Source organism: Hordeum vulgare, chromosome 3H, assembly GCF_904849725.1.
Source record: "Hordeum vulgare subsp. vulgare chromosome 3H, MorexV3_pseudomolecules_assembly, whole genome shotgun sequence".
Taxonomy (NCBI): domain Eukaryota; kingdom Viridiplantae; phylum Streptophyta; class Magnoliopsida; order Poales; family Poaceae; genus Hordeum; species Hordeum vulgare.
Window position 1 is genome coordinate 594,376,030 of NC_058520.1, and position 24,046 is coordinate 594,400,075.

Sequence of the window (24,046 nt, forward strand, 5' to 3'; positions counted from 1 at the left end):
ATAATTGTCTTTCCTTTGCTTATATAGGGATATGACGAATGAGTATCCTTAGGAAACGATAGAGGCTGACTGCGTGCGCGCAATCCTGGCCACCCTACCGCGCGTGCTAGGGCGGGCCAAGGCCCACTTTCCCAACAGTTATAACCAGGGACTGCCTGAGGTTCTTTTATAAATCATGTAACACCTTTAGGTCTTGTTCGGTTCCTCCAAAATTGAAGGGGTTTGGAGGGGATTGGGAGGGATTAAATCCCCTACAAGTCAAATTTCACCTCAATCCTCTCCAATCCTCTTCAATCTCTTCCTCGGTGGAATTAACCGAACAAGCCCTTAGAAGGGGTTTGTGACAAATTAACAGGCTGCAACATAACATAGCGCTGACAGAGCCACTGAGACGACAGAAAATAAACAAGTATTCAGTCTTTTCCGACTCATTTGGATAATCAGAGTAGTAAGAGCCCAACGATGGCTCAAGCTGAGCACTTCTTATGGCGAATGATGTAGACCATCATCTTGAGTGTCTCTTCAAAGTCTTCATCACGCATCAGCTTGAAGAGGCAGAGGTCATCCGCCTGTAGCTGGTTGTCACGGGCGAAAGACATCCATCCTTTAACGATCGCCGCGCCGTCACTTCCTAGTCGCAGCTCCGTGTGCCACTTTCTATTCTTCCCCTCCCGCTCAAGCACCAAACTCATCACATTCTTCTTTCCGTGCCGTCCGGTAAAGTACTGGTTTACAAGATACCTTGACACGTATTTCTTGCCCATGTTCTGTTTATGTGCATACACGGTTAGGATCGGATGTTAGTGACACAGATGCACATGTATATAAACATACTATTTTTCTCCTTTTGAACTTACGAGGTAGGCGCCGGATTTGCAGAGACGAACACTAGTATTGTTCATGACCATAACCCAGATGGGCAGCTCCGAGTCAATAGATCGGACTTTCTCCAATACTTTCTTCTTCTGTGCATCCGTCAGACGAGGTCTATCTGGTGCCACAAAGAGAGGCTCCGAAGCTCCCTCGGAATCGTGTGAATCTCCTTCATCTTCATGAGCAGAATCAGAGATCTCTTCACCTGACCAGATTACAAAATAATTAAAAAGAAAATATGCGCATTGAAATTTGACACATGAATATTTGCCATTCTGCCATACCATCGCTAGCTGGCTCCTCCTTAACATTGGCTGTCAAGACCATTTTTGCACTTGCCCTTCGGTGGTTTGAGCCAACGTCGCTTCTTCCACCAGGGGGACTTTGAACGCTCACTTTTTGAAGGAAATGGACTATCACTACGAATCTTCTATGCTTATCATTTGTCGTTGGTTGAAAGACACATATATCACCCTCCCTAACATGATTGTCAATGGCAAAGGAACGCCAATAAAGGCTGCGCCGACCTGGATTACAAACGCCAGATGGGCTGATACTCAATCTGCAGTTCCATGTCTTGTTCTTGCTAGGCAGCTGGAATATGAGACTTGTACTTTCACATGGAAAGTACTTGATTGCATAATCCTTGGGTATTACCTAATTAAAAAAGGGACAGAATATTATTATGATAGTTGAAGCACTAAGGAGTTAAGAAGTCAACGCTGTCACAAAGGCTGAATTGTTCGGATACATCTGGCTTCAGCTAATAATGTTTGATTTATGCATTTTGTTGCAAACATATGCTTCACACGATTAAGTTAGAAACAAAACACTGACTTCCCTAAAGAAATATCAAGACAAGAAAATGTACGAAGCTGCACAGAATGAGCAATTCAATTAACATTGTTTAACACAAATCACCTAATCTAAATGTCTCAACCTGACAATCCGGCATTTTTCTTCCATCCAACGACGGTCATCAAGTTTGTCCGGGCGGAACCAGATATGCCTAATCCCGCAAAATGGAACTAAATATAGATGAGGATTGCGACCAGATATACGCCTCTGACACCGCAAGGCCACATTCAAAACAGCTCCCCCGCCATCTGTATGAGCTTCGCGCACCGCATTCATGTTAGTTCACAATGGTCGTGATCTCACAGGATGGCTTCCTGGCCTGCCGTCTTTTTGCTCGACATTCACACCTCCTGCACTTAAGCCGCTGCTTCGCCTGATCCGACAACTTTCTCGCTGCCCACACCGCATTTGTTCCGATAAAGAGCGGACATTGTAAGAGTTAAACATGGCTTAGTAGTTCTTGTCCGGTAGGTGCTTAGAGGCAGACACCGAGTAGGATAAATATTGATCAGTTTAGCTGCTATTTATACCCCCGTAACCCCACGTTGTGGACATCAGATCAGGGAGATCAAAGAAAAGCAATACACAGAACCGACACGGCCCTGTTCGCCATCACCTCGAGTTGTCGTGTTCTGTCGTGATTAAATTAGCACCGGCGAGATGGTCGCTAGCTTAGCTGATTAAGCTAGCTACTCGTGTCCAGCAAGAATCGATCCATCCAGCTGCCTGGCTATGTGCTAGCTTAGCACATAGACATACGTGTGATCTGATCTGGCGTTTCGAAGCCAACAATTGGTATCAGAGCCTCGACGATCTACGATCTACGATGACGGACAGCGATGTTGAGTCGGTCAAGTCCGGCAAGGGCGGTGCCAAGGCGAACAAGAACGACGACAAGGTGAAGAAGGGCGTCAAGTCAGCAACCAGTGGTGGAGGAACGAGCGGCGCCAACGTCCAGGCGCATCGCAACATCCCCATCCAGTACCCGACGCTCACCGACGCCAACTAAGGCGTGTGGGCGGTGAAGATGAAAATTATTCTCCGAACCCTTCGAGTGTGGCAGGCAATCACGGACGTCCACGTTGATGACGAGTCCGACGAAGGTGCCATGGCCGCCATAGCCCAGTCCGTGCCGGATTCCATGCTAATGACATTGGCGGAGTTCGAGACGGCAAGAGAGGCGTGGAACGCACTCAAGGAGATGAGGATCGGAGAAGATCGCGTCACCAAGGCTCGGGCACAAGTGCTGAAGCGCCAATTTCACAAGTTGCAGATGAAGGAAACTAAATCGATGAACGACTATGCCATGCGTCTTACTACTTTGGTGGGAGAGATCCGTGCGCTTGGTGCAAAGCTCGAGGAGACCGAGATTGTGGAGAAATTTTTCAGTTCATTGACTGACAAATTCACGTACATCATCGGCACGCTCGAGAAGCTTTACGACATCGACGACATGACCATAACGGAGGCGATCGGACGCCTGCGGACGTGGGAAGAGAATGCTCGTGGCTGTCGGAAAGGCAACAGAGGAGGTAGTGACCAACTCATGTACTCGCGTGCAGACTGGGAGTCCCCAAGTAGCAAAGGAAGGCGTGATGGCAACGAAGGCTCAAGCAACGCAACGCGCGGCGGACAAACCGGAGAAGGCAAAGGAAAAGGCAAACCACAAGGTCGTGGTAAGGCAGACCGACCTAAAGGGCGGAAGCAACATAACTTGGATATGTCCGAGGTCAAGTGTTATAACTGCAACGAGATGGGTCACTTTGCAAAGAATTGTCCGGAGCCTGACAAGCGGGAGATCAAGGCAAATTTGGCAAAGGAGGAAGACGAAGGTCCAGGTCTTCTGATGGCCGAACTTTGTGATCTCGCTTAAACAGTGGTTGTGAAACCAAGCCGGAAGGTGCTACTTCAGGAGAAGAATGTGACACCTAAGTTATCCGGGGATCACAATGTGTCGTGGTATCTCGACACGGGTGCCAGTAACCACATGACGGGATGCAAGGAGAAATTTCTCGAGCTGGAACATGATGTTCAAGGCTCGGTCAAGTTTGGTGATGGTTCAGCTGTGGAGATTTGCGGGCAAGGATCTGTCCTCTTCAAGGGTCTCACAGGCGAACATCGCATACTCACCGGAGTGTACTACATCCCACGGCTTCGCAACAACATTATCTCTATTGGGAAGCTTGACGACAATGGATGCAAGGTGAATATCGAGAGCGGAGTGATGACGATCTTCGATAACCTCTGAAACGTGCTAGCTCGTGTTAATCGCACACGAAACAGGCTCTATATCCTCAACCTTGATCAATCTCAACCGGAGTGTTGGCTCGCCAAGAGTGATGATGATTCGTAGTTATGGCATGCTAGATTTGGACATGTTAACTTCTACGCCTTGAAGAAGATGTCAAAGATGGAGATGGTATCAGGGATGCCAGTTATCTACCATGTTGATCGAGTATGTGACGGGTGCTTGGTTGGAAAACAGCACCGCGGCCATTCCCTGCTCAGTCTACCTATCATGCAAGTGATGCACTCGAGCTGCTCCATGGTGATCTATGCGGCCCTATCACCCCGGCAACTCACGAAGGAAAGAAGTACTTCTTCCTTGTGGTAGATGACTACTCGAGATATATGTGGGTCGTTCTCCTACGATCTAAAGATGAGGCGTTTGAAGCGTTCAAGAAGCTGAAGGCTGCAACGGAGATGGAACACAAGTTGAAGGTTCACGCTCTACGGACAGATCGCGACGGAGAATTTACGTCGAACGAATTCAACCATTACCGCAAGAAGATTGGCATAAAAAGGTTCCTCATGGCACCTTACACGCCGCAGCAGAACGGTGTCGTTGAAAGGCGCAATCGAACCGTCATTGACATGGTAAGGAGTTTACTCAAGAGCAAGAACCTGCCGGGGACTTTTGGGGGAGAAGCTGTCTCGACGACGGTCTATCTTCTCAACCGGGCTCCAACGAAGGCGGTGATCGGCAAGACTCCATATGAAACAATTTACGGACGTAAGCCGAATGTGTCTCATCTACGGACGTTCGGGTGTGTGGCACATGTGAAGACGGCAGAGCCGCATCTCTCAAAGCTTGTCGATCGTAGCACCAAGATGGTGTTCATCGGATACGAGAGGAGTTCCGGCACCAAAGCATACCGCTTCTACGGTCCACAAACCAAGCGTCTACGGATTTCACGCGACGTCGTGTTTGAAGAAAACCAAGCGTGGAATTGGAGCGCCGCAGCCGACAATGCTCCAAACAGTAACATATTCACGGTTGAATTTCCAACTGATGATGATGCACGGGAGGATGTCCAAGTGGTTGATAAGACACCCAACCAAGGTGACCACAATGGTAGTGATCATCATGGTGCCGACACCGACGACGACGTGCAAAGGTCGCAAGGAGATAGCGACAACGAAGCGCACGGCACGGGTGGAGATCTCAACGACAACATCGACAACAAGGCGCATAGTGACGATGACAATCAAGATGATGATCATGATCACAACGAGTACGCCGACGACGCGGATGTCGATGATACGCCAGAGACTCAGCCATCTTCCTCAAGTGCATCAACATCGACACAATTTGTGTCACCTCCTTCGCAAGCCACAACGGATTCCTCAGGGCCTCGTCGCTACAAGACCCTCAAGAAAGTCTACAAGTACACAAAGCCAGTTACGCTCGAATACTCCGGACTATGTCTTTTCGGAGTTGAGGAGCCGGCAAACTTCGTAGAGGCGAGCAAAAGCCGTAGTTGGACGCACGCCATGGATGAGGAGATGAAGGCGATTGAGAGCACGTGGACTTTGGTAACCCAACCTCCAAACCAAAAGGCGATAGGTTTGAAGTGGGTTTACAAGTTAAAGAAGGACACGGAGGGTGCCATTGTGAAGTACAAGGCAAGACTCGTTGCAAAGGGCTACGTACAGCGTCAAGGAGTTGACTATGATGAGGTCTTTGCACCGGTTGCTCGACTCGAGACGGTGAGAGTGCTCCTAGCTTTGGCAGCACAAGAGGATTGGAAGGTTCATCATATGGATGTTCAATCCGCTTTCCTCAATGGCGATCTCACAGAAGAAGTGTACGTAGAACAACTCCTCACCTATGAGAAGAAAGACGAACAAGCGGAAGTTGACAAGCTCAAGAAGGCACTTTACGGGCTGATGCAAGCGCCAAGAACTTGGAATTCAAAGTTAGACCAAAGTATGGTCACGCTCGGGTTCAAAAGATGTGCCCTCGATGTGCTGGAAATATGCCCTAGAGGCAATAATAAAATGGTTATTATGATATTACCATGTTCATGATAATCGTCTATCGTTCATGCTATAATTGTATTAACAGGAAACAGTAATACATGTGTGAATGAATAGATCACAATGTGTCCCTAGCAAGCCTCTAGTTGGCTAGCTCGTTAGTCAATAGATGATCATGGTTTCCTGATCATGGGCATTAGATGTCATTGATAATGGGATCACATCATTGGGAGAATGATGTGATGGACAAGACCCAATCCTAAGCCTAGCACTAGATCGTATTGTTCGTATGCTAAAGATTTTCTAATGTCAAGTATCTTTTCCTTCGACCGTGAGATTGTGCAACTCCCGGATACCGTAGGAGTGCTTTGGGTGTATCAAACGTCACAACGTAACTGCTCCGAAAGTGTCTGTTGGGTTGGTACGAATCGAGATCGGGATTTGTCACTCTGTGTGACGGAGAGGTATCTCTGGGCCCACTCGGTAGAACATCATCATGAGCTCAATGTGATTAAGGAGTTAGTCACACGATGACGTGCTACGGAACGAGTAAAGAGACTTATCGGTAACGAGATTGAACAAGGTATAGGTATACCGACGATCGAATCTCGGGCAAGTTGTATACCGACAGACAAAGGGAATCGTATACGGGATTGATTGAATCCTTGACATCGTGGTTCATCTGATGAGATCATCGTGGAGCTAGTGGGAGCCACCATGGGTATCCAGACCCCGCTGATGGTTATTGGCCAGAGAGGTGTCTCGGTCATGTCTGCCTGTCTCCCAAACCCGTAGGGTCTACACACTTAAGGTTCGATGACGCTAGGGTTATAGGGAATTGTTATACGAGATTACCGAAAGTTGTTCGGAGTCCCGGATGAGATCCCGGACGTCACGAGGAGCTCCGGAATGGTCCGGAGGTAAAGATTGATTTAAAGGACGGATGGTTTTGGACACCGGAAGTGTTTCGGGCGTCACCGGTAACGTACCGGGACCACCGAAGGGGGGAAACGACCCCGGGAGGCTAGATGGGCTAAGTGGGGAAGGGAACCAGCCCCTAGGTGGGCTGGTGCGCCCCCCACCCAGCCCATGCGCATCAGAAAAAGGGGGAAGGGAGGAACCCTAGCTTAGGTGGGCCTAAGGCCCACCAGAGGGGTGTGCCACCCCTCCTCCTTGCCCTGGCCGCCACCCCCTCTCCCATCTAGGGCTGCCGCACCCCTTGGGGGTGGGAACCCTAAGGGCTGCGCCCCCTCCCTCTCCCCCTATATATAGATGAGGGTTTGGGGCTGTTTGGGACACGGTTTGATCTCTCTCTCGGCGCAGCCCTGCACCTCTCCCTCCTCCTCTCTGCCGGCGCTTGGTGAAGCCCTGCCGGGAGACCTCGTCTCTCCACCGACACCACGCCGTCGTGTTGCTGGACTTCTTCCCCAACCTCTCCCTCCTCCTTGCTGGATCAAGGTGTGGGAGACGTCACCGGGCTGCACGTGTGTTGAACGCGGAGGTGCCATTGTTCCGCACTAGATCGGAATCGCTGCGAGTACGACTCCATCAACCGCGTTCTAGCAACGCTTCCGCTTAGCGATCTTCAAAGGTACGAAGATGCTCTTACCCCTCTCTCGTTGCTGGTCTCTCCATAGGAAGATCTGAACATGCGTATGATATTTTTTGAATTTATGCTACCTTACTAGCGGACAAGAAGGCCGGCAACGTTAAAGGAACTGCGGAATAAGCGGAGACTGGCCAAGGACGAGGTGACGATGCGCGTCGGGAATGGTTCAAAGGACGATGTGATCGCCGTCGGCACGCTACCTCTACATCTACCGTCATGATTAGTTTTAAACCTTAATAATTGTTATTTAGTACCAGCTTTAAGCATGAACTTTGTATCAGGGTCTTGCTTAATGCGAGACGGGTACTCATTTAAGTCAGAGAATAATGGTTGTTCTATTTATATGAGTGATATGTATTATGGTCATGCTCCGCTGGTGAATGGTTTATTCTTGATGAATCTCGATCGTGATGTTACACATATTCATAGTGTGAGTACCAAAAGATGCAAAGTTGATAATGATAGTCTTACATACTTGTGGCACTGCCGCCTTGGTCATATCGGCGTTAAGCGCATGAAGAAGCTCCATACTGATGGACTATTAGAGTCTCTTGACTTTGAATCATTTGACACATGCGAACCGTGCCTCATGGGCAAGATGACTAAGACTCCATTCTCAGGAATAATGGAAAGAGCAACCGACTTATTGCAAATAACACATACTGATGTGTGTGGTCCAATGAACGTTGAAGCTCACGGTGGTTATCATTATGTTCTCACTCTCACCGATGATTTGAGTAGGTATGGGTATATTTACTTGATGAAGCACAAATCTGAGACGTTTGAAAAGTTCAAGGAATTTCAGAGTGAGGTTGAGAATCAACGTGACAGAAAAATTAAATGTCTACGATCTGATCGTGGAGGAGAATATTTGAGTCACGAGTTTGGCACACACCTAAGAAAGTGTGGAATCGTTTCACAACTGACACCGCCTGGCACACCGCAGCGCAACGGAGTGTGTGAACGTCTAATCGCACTTTATTAGATATGGTACGATCTATGATGTCTCTCACCGACTTACCGCTATCATTTTGGGGATACGCATTATAAACTGCAGCATTCACTTTAAATAGGGCACCGTCTAAATCCGTTGAGACGACACCGTATAATATGGTTTGGCAAGAAACCTAAGTTGTCGTTTCTTAAAGTTTGGGGTTGCGATGCTTATGTGAAGAAACTTCAACGAGAAAAGCTCGAACCCAAAGCGGAGAAATGCGTATTCATAGGATACCCTAAGGAAACTATTGGGTATAACTTCTATCTTAGATCCGAAGGTAAAACCTTTGTTGCCAAGAACGGATCCTTTCTAGAGAAAGAGTTTCTCTCGAAAGAAGTAAGTGAGAGGAAGGTAGAACTTGATGAGGTAATTACACCCCCTCTCGAACAGGAAAGTAGCGCAGCGCAGGAAGTTGTTCCTGTGGCACCTACACCGACTGAAGAGGAAGTTAACAATGATGATCATGAAGCTTCGGATCAAGTTACTGCTGAACCGCGAAGGTCCACAAGGGTACGCTCCACACCAGAGTGGTACGGCAACCCTGTGATGGAACTCATGTTGTTAGACAACGGTGAACCTTCGAACTATGAAGAAGCAATGGCGGGCCCGGATTCCAACAAATGGCTTGAGGCCATGAAATCCGAGATAGAACCCATGTATGAGAACAAAGTATGGACTTTGGTGGACTTGCCCGATGACCGGCGAGCCATAGAAAATAAATGGATCTTCAAGAAGAAGACTGATGCAAACGGTAATGTAACCGTTTACAAAGCTCGACTTGTCGCAAAGAGTTTTCGACAAATTCAAGGAGTTGACTACGAAGAGACTTTCTCTCCCGTAGCGAAGCTGAAATCAGTCCGAATCATGTTAGCAATTTCCGCCTTTTATGATTATGAAATTTGGCAAATGGACGTCAAAACATCGTTCCTTAACGGAACCTTAAAGAAGAGTTGTATATGATGCAACCAGAAGGTTTTGTCGACCCTAAGAGTGCTAACAAAGTGTGCAAGCTCCAGCGCTCCATCTATGGGCTGGTGCAAGCATCTCGGAGTTGGAACATTCGCTTTAATGAGGTGATTAAAGCGTTTGAGTTCATACAGATTTACGAAGAAGCATGTTTGTACAAGAAAGTGAGTGGGAGCTCTGTAGCTTTCCTCGTACTATATGTGGATGACATATTATTGATGGGGAATGATATAGAGATGTTGGAGAGCATAAAGGCCTATTTGAACAAGAGTTTTTCGATGAAGGACCTTGGAGAAGTTGCATACATATTAGGCATCAAGATCTATAGAGATAGATCGAGACGCCTCATAGGTCTTTCGCAAAGTACATACCTTGACAAGATATTGAAGAAGTTCAATATGGAAAACTCAAAGAAAGGGTTCTTGCCAGTTTTGCAAGGTATGAGATTGAGTAAGACTCAGTCGCCGACCACGGTAGCCGCACCCCTTGGGGGTGGGAACCCTAAGGGCTGCGCCCCCTCCCTCTCCCCCTATATATAGATGAGGGTTCGGGGCTCTTTGGGACACGGTTTGATCTCTCTCTCGACACAGCCCTGCTCCTCTCCCTCCTCTCTGCCGGCGCTTGGCGGAGCCCTGCCGGGAGACCTCGTCTCTCCACCGACACCACGCCGTCGTGTTGCTGGACTTCTTCCACAACCTCTCCCTCCTCCTTGCTGGATCAAGGTGTGGGAGACGTCACCGGACTGCACATGTGTTGAACGCGGAGGTGCCGTTGTTCGGCACTAGATCGGAATCGCTGCGAGTACGACTCCATCAACCGCGTTCTAGCAACGCTTCCGCTTAACGATCTTCAAAGGTACGAAGATGCTCTTACCCCTCTCTCGTTGCTGGTCTCTCCATAGGAAGATCTGAACATGCGTAGGAAATTTTTTGAATTTAAGCTACGTTACCCAACACGATGATCCGAAGGACAGTCTACAAAGCACCAAAGAAGAGGTGAAGATTGAAGACACGACCAAAAAGGAGTGTTGTAGTTAAGCTACGGACGAGCCGACAACAGTAAAGATGGTCCATAAAATGCTGCAAGGGGTAGCTAAGGCAATGCCGATGATAACCGTTATGAGAAGCAGCAGTCACATTTGGAATCCGGGTCGTAACGAAGACGCCATGTTTAAGGGGGTGAATGTAAGAGTTAAACGCGGCTTAGTAGTTCTTGTCCGGTAGGTGCTTAGAAGCAGACACCGAGTAGGATAAGTATTGGTCAGTTTAGCTGCTATTTATACCCCTGTAACCCCACGTTGTGGACATCAGATCAGAGAGATCAAAGAAAAGCAATACACAGGACCGACACGGCCCTGTTCGCCATCACCTTGAGTTGTCGTGTTCTGTCGTGATTAAATTAGCGCCGGCGAGATGGTCGCTAGCATAGCTGATTAAGCTAGCTACTCGTGTCCAGCAAGAATCGATCCATCCAGCTGCATGGCTGTGTGCTAGCTTAGCACATAGACATACGTGTGATCTGATCTGGCGTTTTGAAGCCAACAGACATGACCGGTCGGAACTACGGGGCGGCTTCCAACCACATTCAAGCTTTTTGATCAGCTGTATGTCCCCGACATTAACAGCGACGTGTCGAACATGAAGCTAACTCAGCACACCGACATTCAAAATGTCGTTCCACCTACCCGGGTACCCTCTATTTAAAACAGGTCGACGACACCAGAGAAGCCTACCCCTCCGAACCCCATCTCCCTCGGTCCTAGCCACCGATGCACCACCCTTCCTCCAATCCTCCCCCTCCGAACCCCACCTCCCTCGATCCGAGCAACCGATGCACCACCCTTCCTCCAATCCTCCCCCTCGAAACCCCATCTCCCTCGGTCCGAGCCACCGATGCACCACCCTTCCTCCAATCCTCCACCATCTACTACCGTCAGAATTGCTGAAACCCAATGTGGGTAGTGGAAGAGTCTATCACCACGGTGCCACCACCGAGGTGCATGTGTGGGAAGACCGACGTGCGGCCTTCATTTCATTGGAACAGTCTTCGATCTCTTAGGTTTCTAGTGCGGGCAAGGAGGAGCATTCGCCCATGACGATGCAGGAGCCACTGATGGAAAGGTTCAACCTACTACGGGCAGAGCAACGCTACAACGGGGTGATGGTGGAGGCGAAGCAGGAGGAGCCAGCGCCATGTGTGTCCACGTTACTGGAGGAGCAATACAAACTGTTATTCAGCCAGGAGCAGTAGCTGGTGAAGGACCAGATCTTGTGGGAGCAGGCTGTTGGAAATATGCCCTATAGGCAATAATAAAATGGTTATTATCATATTTTCTTGTTCATGATAATCGTCTATTGTTCATGCTATAATTGTATTAACAGGAAACAGTAATACATGTATGAATAAATAGATCACAATGTGTCCCTAGCAAGCCTCTAGTTGGCCAGCTCGTTAATCAATAGATGATCATGGTTTCCTGATCATGGGCATTAGATGTCATTGACAACGGGATCACATCATTGGGAGAATAATGTGATGGACAAGACCCAATCCTAAGCATAGCACTAGATCATATTATTCGTATGCTAAAGCTTTTCTAATGTCAAGTGTTTTTTCCTTCGACCGTGAGATTGTGCAACTCCCGGATACCGTAGGAGTGCTTTGGGTGTATCAAACGTCACAACGTAACTGGGTGACTATAAAGGTGCACTACGGGTACCTCTGAAAGTGTCTGTTGAGTTGGTACGAATCGAGATCGGGATTTGTCACTCCGCGTGGCGGAGAGGTATCTCTGGGCCCAGTCAGTAGAACATCATCATGAGCTCAATGTGACTAAGGAGTTAGTCACACGATGACGTGCTATGGAACGAGTAAAGAGACTTACCGGTATAACGAGATTGAACAAGGTATAGGTATACGAACGATCGAATCTCGGACAAGTTCTATACCGACAGAGAAAGGGAATTGTATATGGGATTGATTGAATCCTTGACATCGTGGTTCATCCGATGAGATCATCGTGGAGCAAGTGGGAGCCACCATGCGTATCCAGACCCCGCTGATGGTTATTGGCCGGAGAGGTGTCTCGATCATGTTTGCCTGTCTCCAAAACCCGTAGGGTCTACACACTTAAGGTTTGATGACGCTAGGGTTATTGGGAATTGTTATATGAGGTTACCAACATTTGTTCGGAGTCCCGGATGAGATCCCGGACGTCACGAGGAGCTCCGGAATGGTCCGTAGGTAAAGATTGATATATAGGATGGATGGTTTTGGACACCGGAAATGTTTCAGACGTCACCGGTAATGTACTGGGACCATTTGGACCACCGAAAATGGTCCCGGGGGTCCACCGGGAGGGGCCACCAGCCCCAAGAGGTAGCATGGGCCAAAAGAGGGAGGGCAACCAGCCCAAAGTGGGTTGGTGCGCCTCTCACAAGGAGGCCCAAGGCGCAGGAGGAGGAGAGGGGGGAAACCCTAGGCACTGGTGGGCCTAAGGCCCACCTAGGGGTGCGCCACCCCCTCCCCCTGCCCTGGCCGCCGCACCTCCCATCTGGGGGGGGCTGCCGCACTACCTAGGGGTGGCACCCCCTCCCCTCCTCGTATATATAGTGGGGGGTTTTGAGGCTGTTTTGCACACAGTTTTCCCTCTCCCTCGGCGCAGTCCTGCGCACCTTCTTCCTCCTCTCCCACGGTGCTTGGCGAAGCCCTGCCGGGAGACCTCGTCTCTCCATCGACACCACGCCGTCGTGCTGCCGGAGATCTTCCCCAACCTCTCCCTGCTCCTTGCTAGATCAAGGTGCGAGAGACGTCACCGGGCTGGACGTGTGTTGAACGCGGAGGTGCCATGGTTCGGCAATAGATCGGAATCACACCGCGATCTGAATCGCCGCGAGTATGACTCCATCAACCACGTTCTAGCAATGCTTCCGCTTAGCGATCTTCAAAGGTATGAAGATGCACTCACCCCTTTGTCGTTGATGGTCTCTCCATAGAAGATCTGAATATGCGTAGGAAATTTTTTGAATTTATGCTACGTTACCCAATAGTGGTATCAGAGCCAGGTTTTCTATGCATAGATTCTATGCACGAGTAGAACACAAAAGGTTGTGGGCGATGATTTGTCAATTGCTTGCCGCTACTAGTCTTATTCTTTTCCGACGGTATTGTGGGATGAAGCGGCCCGGACCAACATTACACGTACGCTTACGTGAGACAGGTTCCACCGATAGACATGCACACCGTGCATAAAGGTGGCTGGCGGGTGTCTGTCTCTCATACTCTAGTCGGATTGGATTTGATTAAAGGGTCCTTATGAAGGGTAAATAGCTATGGCATATCATCGTTGTGGCTGTCACGTAGGTAAGAAAGCGTTCTTGATAGAAACCCAAATCAGTCACATAAAACTTGCAACAACAATTAGAGGACGTCTAACTTGTTTTTGTACGGTTTGACATGTGATGTGATATGGCCAAAGTTGTGATGTTGCATGTATGATGTATGAGATGATCATGTTATTGTAATAGGTTTCACTACTTGCATGTCAATGAGTATGACAACCGGCTGGAGCCATAGGAGTTTGTCTTAATTTATTGTATGAGATGCAACGCCATGTGCTTACTACTTTTACTTCATTGCTGACGGTTAGCTATAGTAGTAGTGATAGTAGTAGTTGGCATGACGACTTCATGGAGACACGATGATGGAGATCATGGTGTCACGCCAGTGACAATAATGATCATGCGATGCCTGAAGATGGAGATCGAAAGAGCAAAGATGATAATGGCCATATCATGTCACTATATGATTGGATTATGATGTTTATCATGTTTTTCATATTATTGCTTAGAACGACGGTAAACCTGATATAAACCTTGTATGTCATGCTTAGAATGACATGTTTATTATGATGTCTAATGTATGCCATGCTGTGTAACAGACCTGATATAAACCTTGTCATAAGTTTGGTAGGGAGGTAACAAAGTGATCCCGGTATGGAACACCGGACAGCGGTCAAAAATATCCTTAAGTACCTGAAGAGGACTAAGGAGATGTTTCTCGTTTATGGAGGTGACAAAGAGCTCGTCGTAAAGGGTTACGTCGACGCTAGCTTCGACACAGATCCGGATGACTCTAAGTCATAGACCGGATACGTATATTTTTTGAATGGTGGGGTAGTGAGATGGTGCAACAGCAAGCAAGAAGTCGTGGCAGCATCTACATGTGAAGCGGAGTACATAGCTGCTTCAGAAGCAGCTCATGAAGGAAATTTGGATGAAGGAGCTCATCACCGACCTTGGAGTGGTTCCAAACGCGTCGGGTCCAATGACACTCTTCTGTGATAACACTGGGCCATTGTCATAGCCAAGAAGCCCAGGTTTCACCGGAAGACGAAGCACATCAAACGCCGCTACAACTCCATCCAGGACCATGTGCAGAGTGGAGTAATATAGATTTGTAAAGTACACACGGATCTGAATGTTGCAAACTCGTTGACTAAACCTCTTCCACGAGCAAAACATGATCAACACCATAATGGTATGGGTGTTCGATACATCACAATGTAACTAGATTATTGGCTAGTGCAAGTGGGAGACTGTTGGAAATATTCCCTAGAGGCAATAATAAAATGGTTATTATCATATTTCCTTTTTCATGATAATCGTCTATTATTCATGCTATAATTTTATTAACAGGAAACAGTAATACATGTGTGAATAAATAGATCACAATGTGTCCCTAGCAAGCCTCTAGTTGGCTAGCTCGTTAATCAATAGATGATCATGGTTTCCTAATCATGGGTACTAAATGTCATTGATAACGGGATCACATCATTGGGAGAATAATGTGATGGACAAGACCCAATCCTAAGCATAGCACTAGATCGTATTGTTCGTATGCTAAAGCTTTTCTAATGTCAAGTGGCTTTTCCTTCGACCGTGAGATTGTGCAACTCCCGGATACCATAGGACTGCTTTGGGTGTATCAAACGTCATAACGTAACTGGGTGACTATAAAGGTGCACTACGGATACCTCTGAAAGTGTCTGTTGGGTTGGTACGAATCAAGATCGGGATTTGTCACTCCGCATGGCGGAGAGGTATCTCTGGGCCCACTCGGTAGAACATCATCATGAGCTCAATGTGACTAAGGAGTTAGTCACACGATGACGTGCTACGGAACGAGTAAAGATATTTTCCGATAACGAGATTGAACAAGGTATAGGTATATCGACGATCGAATCTCGAGCAAGTTCTATACCGACAGACAAAGGAATTGATTGAATCCTTGACATCGTGGTTCATCCGATGATATCATCATAGAGCAAGTGGGAGCCACCATGGGTATCCAGACCCCGCTGATGGTTATTGGCCAGAGAGGTGTCTCGGTCATGTCTGCCTGTCTCCCGAACCCGTAGGGTCTACACACTTAAGGTTCGATGACTCCATCAACCGCGTTCTAGCAACGCTTCCGCTTAGCGATCTTCAAAGGTATGAAGATGCACTCACCCTCTCTCGTTGCTGGTCTCTTCATAGAAAGATCTAAATATGCGTAGGAAATTTTTTAAATTTATGCTACGTTACCCAACACAGGCATCCAATGTTGCCTACATGGACAAGATAGCCCGCACCTTCCGCCGCGGTCGGTTGCTGCCATGCATGAACAAGGCGGAGGTTAACGAGGCGCTGGACCAGCATCCCGTGAATGCCAACATCGGTAGCTCCATGTTGTTTTTGCCAGCCCACAACAACAATGAGGTCGGTTGGTCCGGCATAATCATTAACCTCAATTCCACCGCCGACATCAACGGTCAGGTGGACTGTGACCAAGAGTAGGACGTGGGACATGTGTCCACGTCCGATGGATTCTAGAAAAACTATGGTCCGATCATTTTGCTATGTAAAATGACAAAAATATCTGAAAATTTAGTGTCCACTTTTTATTTGGTGATTCCAGTTGGATGTTCTCCAAACCAGATTGAAGTTGTCTCGAAACAGGCTTTCGCTCTGTTTTGGCTTTCGTTCCGTTTTGTATTACAAAGCAACCACTTCCAATGATAGGTGCTCGTTTTTTTATGAATTTAGTTAACAAAAATGAAAACCAAAAATGTGAACTCCAAAGAGCTAACCGAATTTTTGGTTAACCGAAAATATCGGTTTGGTTTTTGGTTTATACCGATAGAGGTGGGAATAGTTAGCTTTGCGCTCATGACCTTCACCGCTCACAACCCAACGTCTTTATAAAGCGAAGTTGTTGCCTCCTACTGCTTAGACCAGCGAGGTGGGACTAATAAATATGCAAGCACTTTTTTTTCTTCTGTTGTTGGCCTGCCTCTGAGCACTTCACGGAAAAGCCCAGGTGAGTCACATCCTGGTTGCTCGCGTGGCTGGCTAAGCTTGTTTTTAGGCCTACGTAGGAAATATGTGTCGGCTGTGGGCCTTGCATGCACGTGATCCATCCACACAATCGATGCTGTCTTGGTCGCACGTGCATGCATCTGACGTACAGGCGGTACAGCAGGCGGAAAGACTCAGGTGCGTGCAGTTCGGTTTCCAGTCGTATAACCGTAATAGAAAACCGTACCACCGAATTTAATTCGGTTTTTGACTATAAAAACCAAATTTGTGTGTGCAAGTGATAAAAACAGAAAATCGGTTCTTTCGGTTACGTTTTGGTCCGGTTTTTGGTCCGTCGGTTTTTATGCCCATCCCTAGGTGCTGGGGCGGAAATAGCACATGCACGCCCAAAAGAAATAACAAAGAAAGAGTAAAAGAAACAAATGCCGACAACAACAGATCAACAAAACGGTCGGGGCTTCAGATGCCTGTAAAGCTCCCGCCGTCGCGCTGCAGAAAGCACCTCGTCTGCGACGCTGCCCCCCATCCAAGCCGCTCCTCCACACCTACGCACAAGGAGCATCATGGCCGCAGCAACACGACCAGTCCGCCCCGGCGCCATGTGGAAGCACCACCACCACGCGCACCGCCGGCCACCTCCACCAAGGCGACGAGCAGCTATTGGCCTAGCTGCACCCCCGCCACACCCCCGCGACAGAAGGGACCAATCGCAACCGCCAACGGCCCGAAGCCGAACCCTAGCCCCCACCCATGCCATCACCGCCAACCGCCGACCTCACAACGCGCAACCATGGTGGGAGAGACGGCAGGTGTCTCCTTCCGCTCCTAGCATGCATTAGCCACCTGGCCTGAGTGAACGCCCCCACAGTAGGGGGCATCCATGCCTGCGTCCCACGATAATCATCGTCGATTGTGGGGAGCACAACCAGTAGCTGCCGATGGTCACAACTGAGCAAGCCCCGGCATGGTCCACAACCAGCTCGAGACAAACTCACACACCACCACAGCCATAGTCAGCATCGTCGATCCATCCACAGCATAGCAGCAACACGGGCGCCCACTCGGACCGACATCACGAAGGAGCAACAAGAAGGGGCACTAACGCGGCGACAAGCACCACCGCGGACTAGGTTGGCCCACTGCCATTGCACCACCGACCGCCATCCTCCGCCACAGACCATATCCGCAACGCCACCTGCAATACCGGATCGACGCTGCCAACCGGGGCCGCAGCTCCGCCCCACCGCCGACCGGGAAGCCCCGAGCAACACCACCGCAACGAGCGCGCGCTGTCTCGCCGGATCTGCACCGGCCACACGCACCCGTCGCCCCCGAGCACCTGGCCCTACGCCGTCCGCCACGTCCCGCACGATATCTAGTCGGGAAGAAGCCAACCCGCCACCACCGAGCCCTAGCAACACACCACGCGCTAACTGCAGCCGCCGTCGTCACTGGGGCGCACACCGCCGCGCCCTACCCAACACCGCGCCACCACCCGAGGAGGCCACCCCACGCCAGCCCCAGCGCGAGGGATGAAGAAGGCCCGCCGCCTCCGACTCCGGCCAGGCTCCGGTGGCGGCGGTGGGAGGGGACCGAGGAGGGTGGGGGCTGGGGGCGCTCAATCTAGGGTTCACCCCCCGCATGCGGGAGCGGGACGAGTGAACTGCTCTGCTCGGCTCGGCACTGGATCCACTCCCGGATTGAAGTTGTCCTTGAGGGGTGAAGGGAATCAAAGAAGAAGAAAATTACATGATGCGGGAAACATAATACGGATGTGAAACTAACGTACCAGAGTACCATGCCCCCGGTCTACATTGCTCTTATTTATGAGAGCAATGAGCACCGGGATTTCAGGTCGAATTTTCCAAACAAGTGCTTAAGTAGTAAAGAGTTAAGAAGATAAGACTATCACAAAGGCAACTATAATGCTGATTTAGTAATGCAGTTGTATTTCGTTGCAAGCATATGGTTCAGAGCTTTGATTTAATGCCAAAATACCAACTAACTTAAATAGTATGATAAAAAAAATTATTTGTAGGTATTGACAGCTAGACATTTTTATACCAAATGCATATCGCAAAATTTACATACCAGAGTATGCTGTCTTATGTTCGACTTCTTCATCAGTAGCACCAACACTTTAAATTTGGGTCGAATTTTGTCTATAAGCATAACTATTTTCACCTTCTGTGCTTTGGTAAGATAGCATCGGGCAGATACGGCATAGTTATCCGGAAGCGTTCGTAGATTAGCTGAGTGCACAGAATTGTCTACAGATAGAATATCGTCTGCTGTAAAAATGTTTCAACAGTAAGAAAACATGCTGTGCAGAGTGACTACTAGTCAGAGTAGATACTTAACCTGACAATTCTTCAGAAGAATAAGATCTTTCCTTCTGGCTTCCATCCGAATCGCATGGATTATTCATTGAGGATACGCCCTGTAAAATGAATCATATGTTATATCAGATGGCTTTATTCCAAGGTGTTTGCATAACTAATTTGGTACCCTCAAATTATTCAAGATAAATATGATGCCCTCTTCCAAATGCAAAAGCTGGCTCATGCGGTTAGCGATCAGTTTGATGACTTAAGACTTTCCTTTGTAAGTATAACTCATTTTCCCATTGACTTGATCAAACATAATGAACTTAGGCTTACAACAAACCCAGAACTTAAATTAATATGGAATGAAGAGAGTAATGGAACAATGCAGTATACTCGAAGCATGTATGACGGGCGTCAAGAGAGAGAGAGAGAGAGAGTTGTTGCAGAAACAAGAGCAGCAAGAAACAGAGAGCTGCTGCAGATTGCTTCCTCAGCTCTTCCACAAACGGCGGTCACACTCAAACCATGAGCAGCTGGTGAGCTGCCATCGCTCCAATCCATGCACGGAAAAACCAGTGGCCGCCCAACCAATCGCGCTACCCACCCACTAATTAACTGAATAAACCAACGACCGAACTCCTTTGGAAGCAATACTTACTCTATGAATCCAATCCATCCCTGCCCTCTCCCTCGAGTTCATCCCCGTGAGCCCCTCGTCCGACCCTGTGGGCGGTCAGGTGGAAACTCGAGCCCCCGCCCGCCAAAGGCCTCTCCCCACCTCCCTTACCCATCATCGCCGCCGAAGGACCATTTCCCTCCTCCCCTGGTGCTATGCGGCATGGGACGCGACGTGCTGGTGAGGAGCGAGGCGCTCACGCAGGGCAGCTCGACCATGATGCGGCTGGCCGTGCTATGAGTGCGATGATGCAACCGTGTGGAGGCGGTTGTGCGGAATTTCTGGTGGGACGTGCTGGCTTGTGGGGACGCGGGGCGGCTAGCAGCAGCGCCTGTTCCATCAGATCAAAACATACGGGGACAAGGGCTGCGACGACGTAGGAACGCTGTCGGGGTCGCTGGCCTTGGGCAGATCTGGCCGTGGCTTGTGGTCATCGAGGTTTGGATGGCGTGGTGGCGGGTACGGCCCGCTGAAATCTAGGCAGATCTCGACGAGTTCTTCTGATCACGTCGGGATTCAACCCTAGTCTTGGTCCGTGATACCACGGGCAACTCCGGATGAAACCCTAGGTCTCACTGGGATCGAGTGATGACGGCACTTTTATATCATAATCTCTTTTGAAGGCATCGTGTTTCGAGTTTGCTCGAGTGGAAGGGACCAGCGACACTGGCGGCGTACGGACTGTGGTGTAATTGCCGATGGAAATCATGCTGAGTTCGATCATGGCAGACGATGTCGGCATCTCCGATGATGTTTCCTTTGAGGCATCATCATTGCATTTTGCGTCATCAGCCTCGAGATGCTCCGAGGGGAACCCTAGATTTGGTCTTCGAGATCGGACGATGACAGCTTCTTTAGTGTAGTTCACCCTCCTATGGGCATTATTTTGAAGCAACTGCTGGCTAGAGGGGACTACAACAGTACCGGTATTCTATCTACGACAAGGCCGACAACATATCCCGTCGGGATGACACTGCGTAGTTTTGGTGATGGGCACAGACGCATGGATACGTGCAGGATGGTGGCATTGATGGTAGGTTTGACAAGATCGATGCGTCAATACTTGTTCTTAAGACGGACTAGTGGAAGACGGTGGCGCCGGCTTCCGAGAGTGCGCCTGGACCATTGTGTAACACAGTCCAAGTATGTGGCTGGTTGGGGCACCGGGCTTTAGAAATTAGGATTTGATGCATGTCTATTTGGTATTCGGTTCCGATATTCGGCAACCTTTCATCAAGGACATAGGAGTAGCGATAGGTGTTGTCAAGATGATGGCTTCACACTTACTGATGTATTACTTCGCAAGATTATAGTAAAGAATTAATAAAATGATTGTATGCACCATCATCCAAATGTAGAGGTGGGGTTGTATCCTCCTTTCAAAAAATAAAAGTGACAGTAAGGCTGCTTGTAATTATATATGTGCTCCCTGATCCTAAATATATGAGAAATTGATGCGGCATCTACATATGCACTGCATGCTATATGATTTCTGATACATTAATTGGGTGTTTGTAAATGTTTTTAATATATAATTCAGGCATCTAATATAAACGCTATGCATCAGAGCTTGATTTTAACCACATACGTATATACACATTAAAGCTAGAGTTAATGAATTTAGAGAACTCGGTTACCTGCTTCATGTCGTGTTCCTCTGCCCATTCCCCTTCAGCTCCCTACCAGAGGTCAAACCATGTACACGATTAGAAAACATGCAAATTTGCCATTGTAATAAGGTCTTTTCATGCGGGAAACTGGGTAAATGATTCGAGAATCATTTATCTAATTGAAAATGACATATAATAAAAAATGCAACGAAAAAGAGGCAAGAAGAAGAAGAGAACTGTCATGAATATGGCGAGAAAGAGAGCAACTAAACACTACACAATGGAACAAGAGAATATGAATAACCTAATTTCAGGCCAAGAGCGAAAGATAGCAGAAAAAGTTTACCAAGGTGTTGCCACTGTCGCTGCTGCTCCCACTGCCTGGTAAAACGGAATTAAGTGTTGTTTAACTGATTCTTACAGGCTACAATCACGTACTGAGAGGACGACAAGGAAGCGCGTACCGGTTTCGTCGTCGTACTCATAGTCCGTGCGGCACATGCTCCTGTCGAACACCTTTACGGTGAGCACGGCGTGCCCGTCATAGCTTAAGAGGAGGAAGTGCCCGAGTCGAAGGTCATGAGCGCAGGCGAACTGCTTCCATCCGTTCCCCAGATACATGTGGCCGTCGGCGTCGAACACTACATCCACGGCCCACAAGCGACGCCGGCGCCCGGCCTCCCGCAGCATCAGTTCTCGGGGCTCATGTCGGTGGAATACCTTCGCGAATTTGTCTGGCAGCCTCTGCGATGAGGATTAAAAGCGTAGTGTTGAAAGAACCAAACAGACTCATGCCAAAAAATCAAAGACTAAAAACAGAAAACAAAGATGAAACGTTAGTGAGAGATTGGGCAACTACGATGTCCTCTACCTGCTTCCGTAACGAATTTGAGAGGACGATGGTGAAGAACTCGAAAGCCATTGCTGCCTTAGAAATGCAACAAGGGTTGCCGTGCTGTATCAGAATGTATCAAGGAAAAGGAAACCCGGTTTTGACCTGTGTAGTACACCGGCCAAAATTATAGCCATTTAGTAGTATCAACGAAGCGGCACCCTAACCATGCATTGCATGCCGACTTTTTGTATCCCCTATGCATTAATCCGAGAAGTCTCCCTCTCGTTTCCGAGGTATTGGTAACATTTCCGTGTGATGGTCAACATTCTTAATTCTCATCATTTACAAAAAAAGGAAAGGGTAACATTTCAGGTTTTGATTCTTTTGTTGAAGTAAATCAAAGATCTGACCTTGGTTTACAACTTTTTTTAGGATTTGGCCGCTTTCCTGCCGTTGGGGCCACGGCGGTATGGTATAACAACCCACCGTCAAGGTCCCTGACGGTAGGAAAATGGGTCACGTCAGCACACTGCACTTCTACGATCGTGATAGCGTATGCAACCCTATCGTCAATGTGCCTAGTGGTAGGGTGCGAGCGCGCAGACTTTGGAATTTTTATGCTAGGCGTGCAACCCTACCGTCTGGGACTTTACCGGTAGGCCGTTATGCTCTACCATTATTGTACCTGACGGTAGTAAAATTGTCAAATCCTGATTTTTTTGCAAGCCAGGGTCAAATCTTGATTTACATCAGCAAAAGGTTCAAAACACAAAATTTAGCCACCATAGAAGGCCAACGCAAGCGACACATCCCACTGTGAGCCATAGGCTGTCGACCCGGGGGGGGGGGGGGGGGGACCTGGCCCGTCATACTTGGGCGTGACAGAAATTGCCGCTTGACGGTTGCCATAACTGCGCCCATGTCCACCCGTCAACGAGCGCCATGCAACAACACTGAGATCACCTGAAAGGCCCGTGTGGCATGCCAGCATGAAACAGACGAAACAGACAACTGCGAGGGCAGTCGCAGTCTCGTCCGCGTCCCTCGGATACTCCAATTTTAAAAAAATAACAAGGAAACATGTCCATGTGCTGCAATGAAAGGAAAAGTCAACATAATAAGCATGACGACTAAGGCAACCCCAACTTCCCCGTACACAACAACGCATTAAAAGTTAGCGAATCAACTTGTAGTTAGACTAGTTGATTGCCCGTGCGTTGCCACGGGATAACAAACTTAAACAGAGAGACATTGATCAGACATCTTGTACTTCACAACGTTTACCTTGATGTCGACAATGTAGCTCATGCCCTCATGCTCCCCTATCGTCACATGCCATGTCCGCATGATGGTGATGAATTCATGTTTATTTTTCAGTCTATCCCTCTCCTTTATCTTATCCCCCCCTTCATATTTATTTTTGTCTATAGCCCTCTCCTCTATGTTATCCTCCCCGACCCTACCTAGTGCCCCGCATGGCTGCCGTCTTTCTTTGTCAACCCAAACACGCACCTCACCTCAAATCGTTGGTCTTTCCATCATTTTTGTAAGCATCCGGGGCACTATGTATTCCATCAGCGACACCTCTTAGCGACGTCTTTTTCTAGTTTGTTTTTAACTTGACTGACATTCAATTGACTTACAAAGATATATGAAATATATCATTTTAAAAGGAAC

The 24,046-nt window shown here is 48.4% G+C and overlaps 1 protein-coding gene across 1 annotated transcript; it reads right to left on the bottom strand.

Moving 5' to 3' along the window:
• Nucleotides 1-467: 467 nt before the first annotated feature.
• On the bottom strand, nt 468-22,456 carry LOC123442162 (B3 domain-containing protein Os03g0619600-like). The gene is made up of 9 exons (XM_045118238.1): nt 22,406-22,456; nt 21,999-22,278; nt 21,881-21,915; nt 21,562-21,603; nt 19,283-19,361; nt 19,013-19,212; nt 1,158-1,530; nt 858-1,042; nt 468-767 (listed from the first exon to the last, which is right to left on the bottom strand). The coding sequence occupies exons 1-9, from the start codon at nt 22,454-22,456 to the stop codon at nt 468-470; spliced, it is 1,545 nt and encodes a 514-aa protein (XP_044974173.1).
• Between the last annotated feature and the right edge of the window lie 1,590 nt (nt 22,457-24,046).

What these genes read in the sequence shown, in the direction of transcription:
- LOC123442162 (XM_045118238.1), bottom strand. Translation starts at nt 22,456, where the DNA reads ATGGCTTTCGAGTTCTTCACCATCGTCCTCTCAAATTCGTTACGGAAG. An exon ending in TTCTTCTGAAGAATTGTCAG is followed by an intron (nt 19,213 to 19,282) that starts GTTAAGTATCTA and finishes ACATTTTTACAG; the next exon opens with CAGACGATATTCTATCTGTA. An exon ending in ACATAAGACAGCATACTCTG is followed by an intron (nt 1,531 to 19,012) that starts GTATGTAAATTT and finishes TTTTTTAATTAG; the next exon opens with GTAATACCCAAGGATTATGC.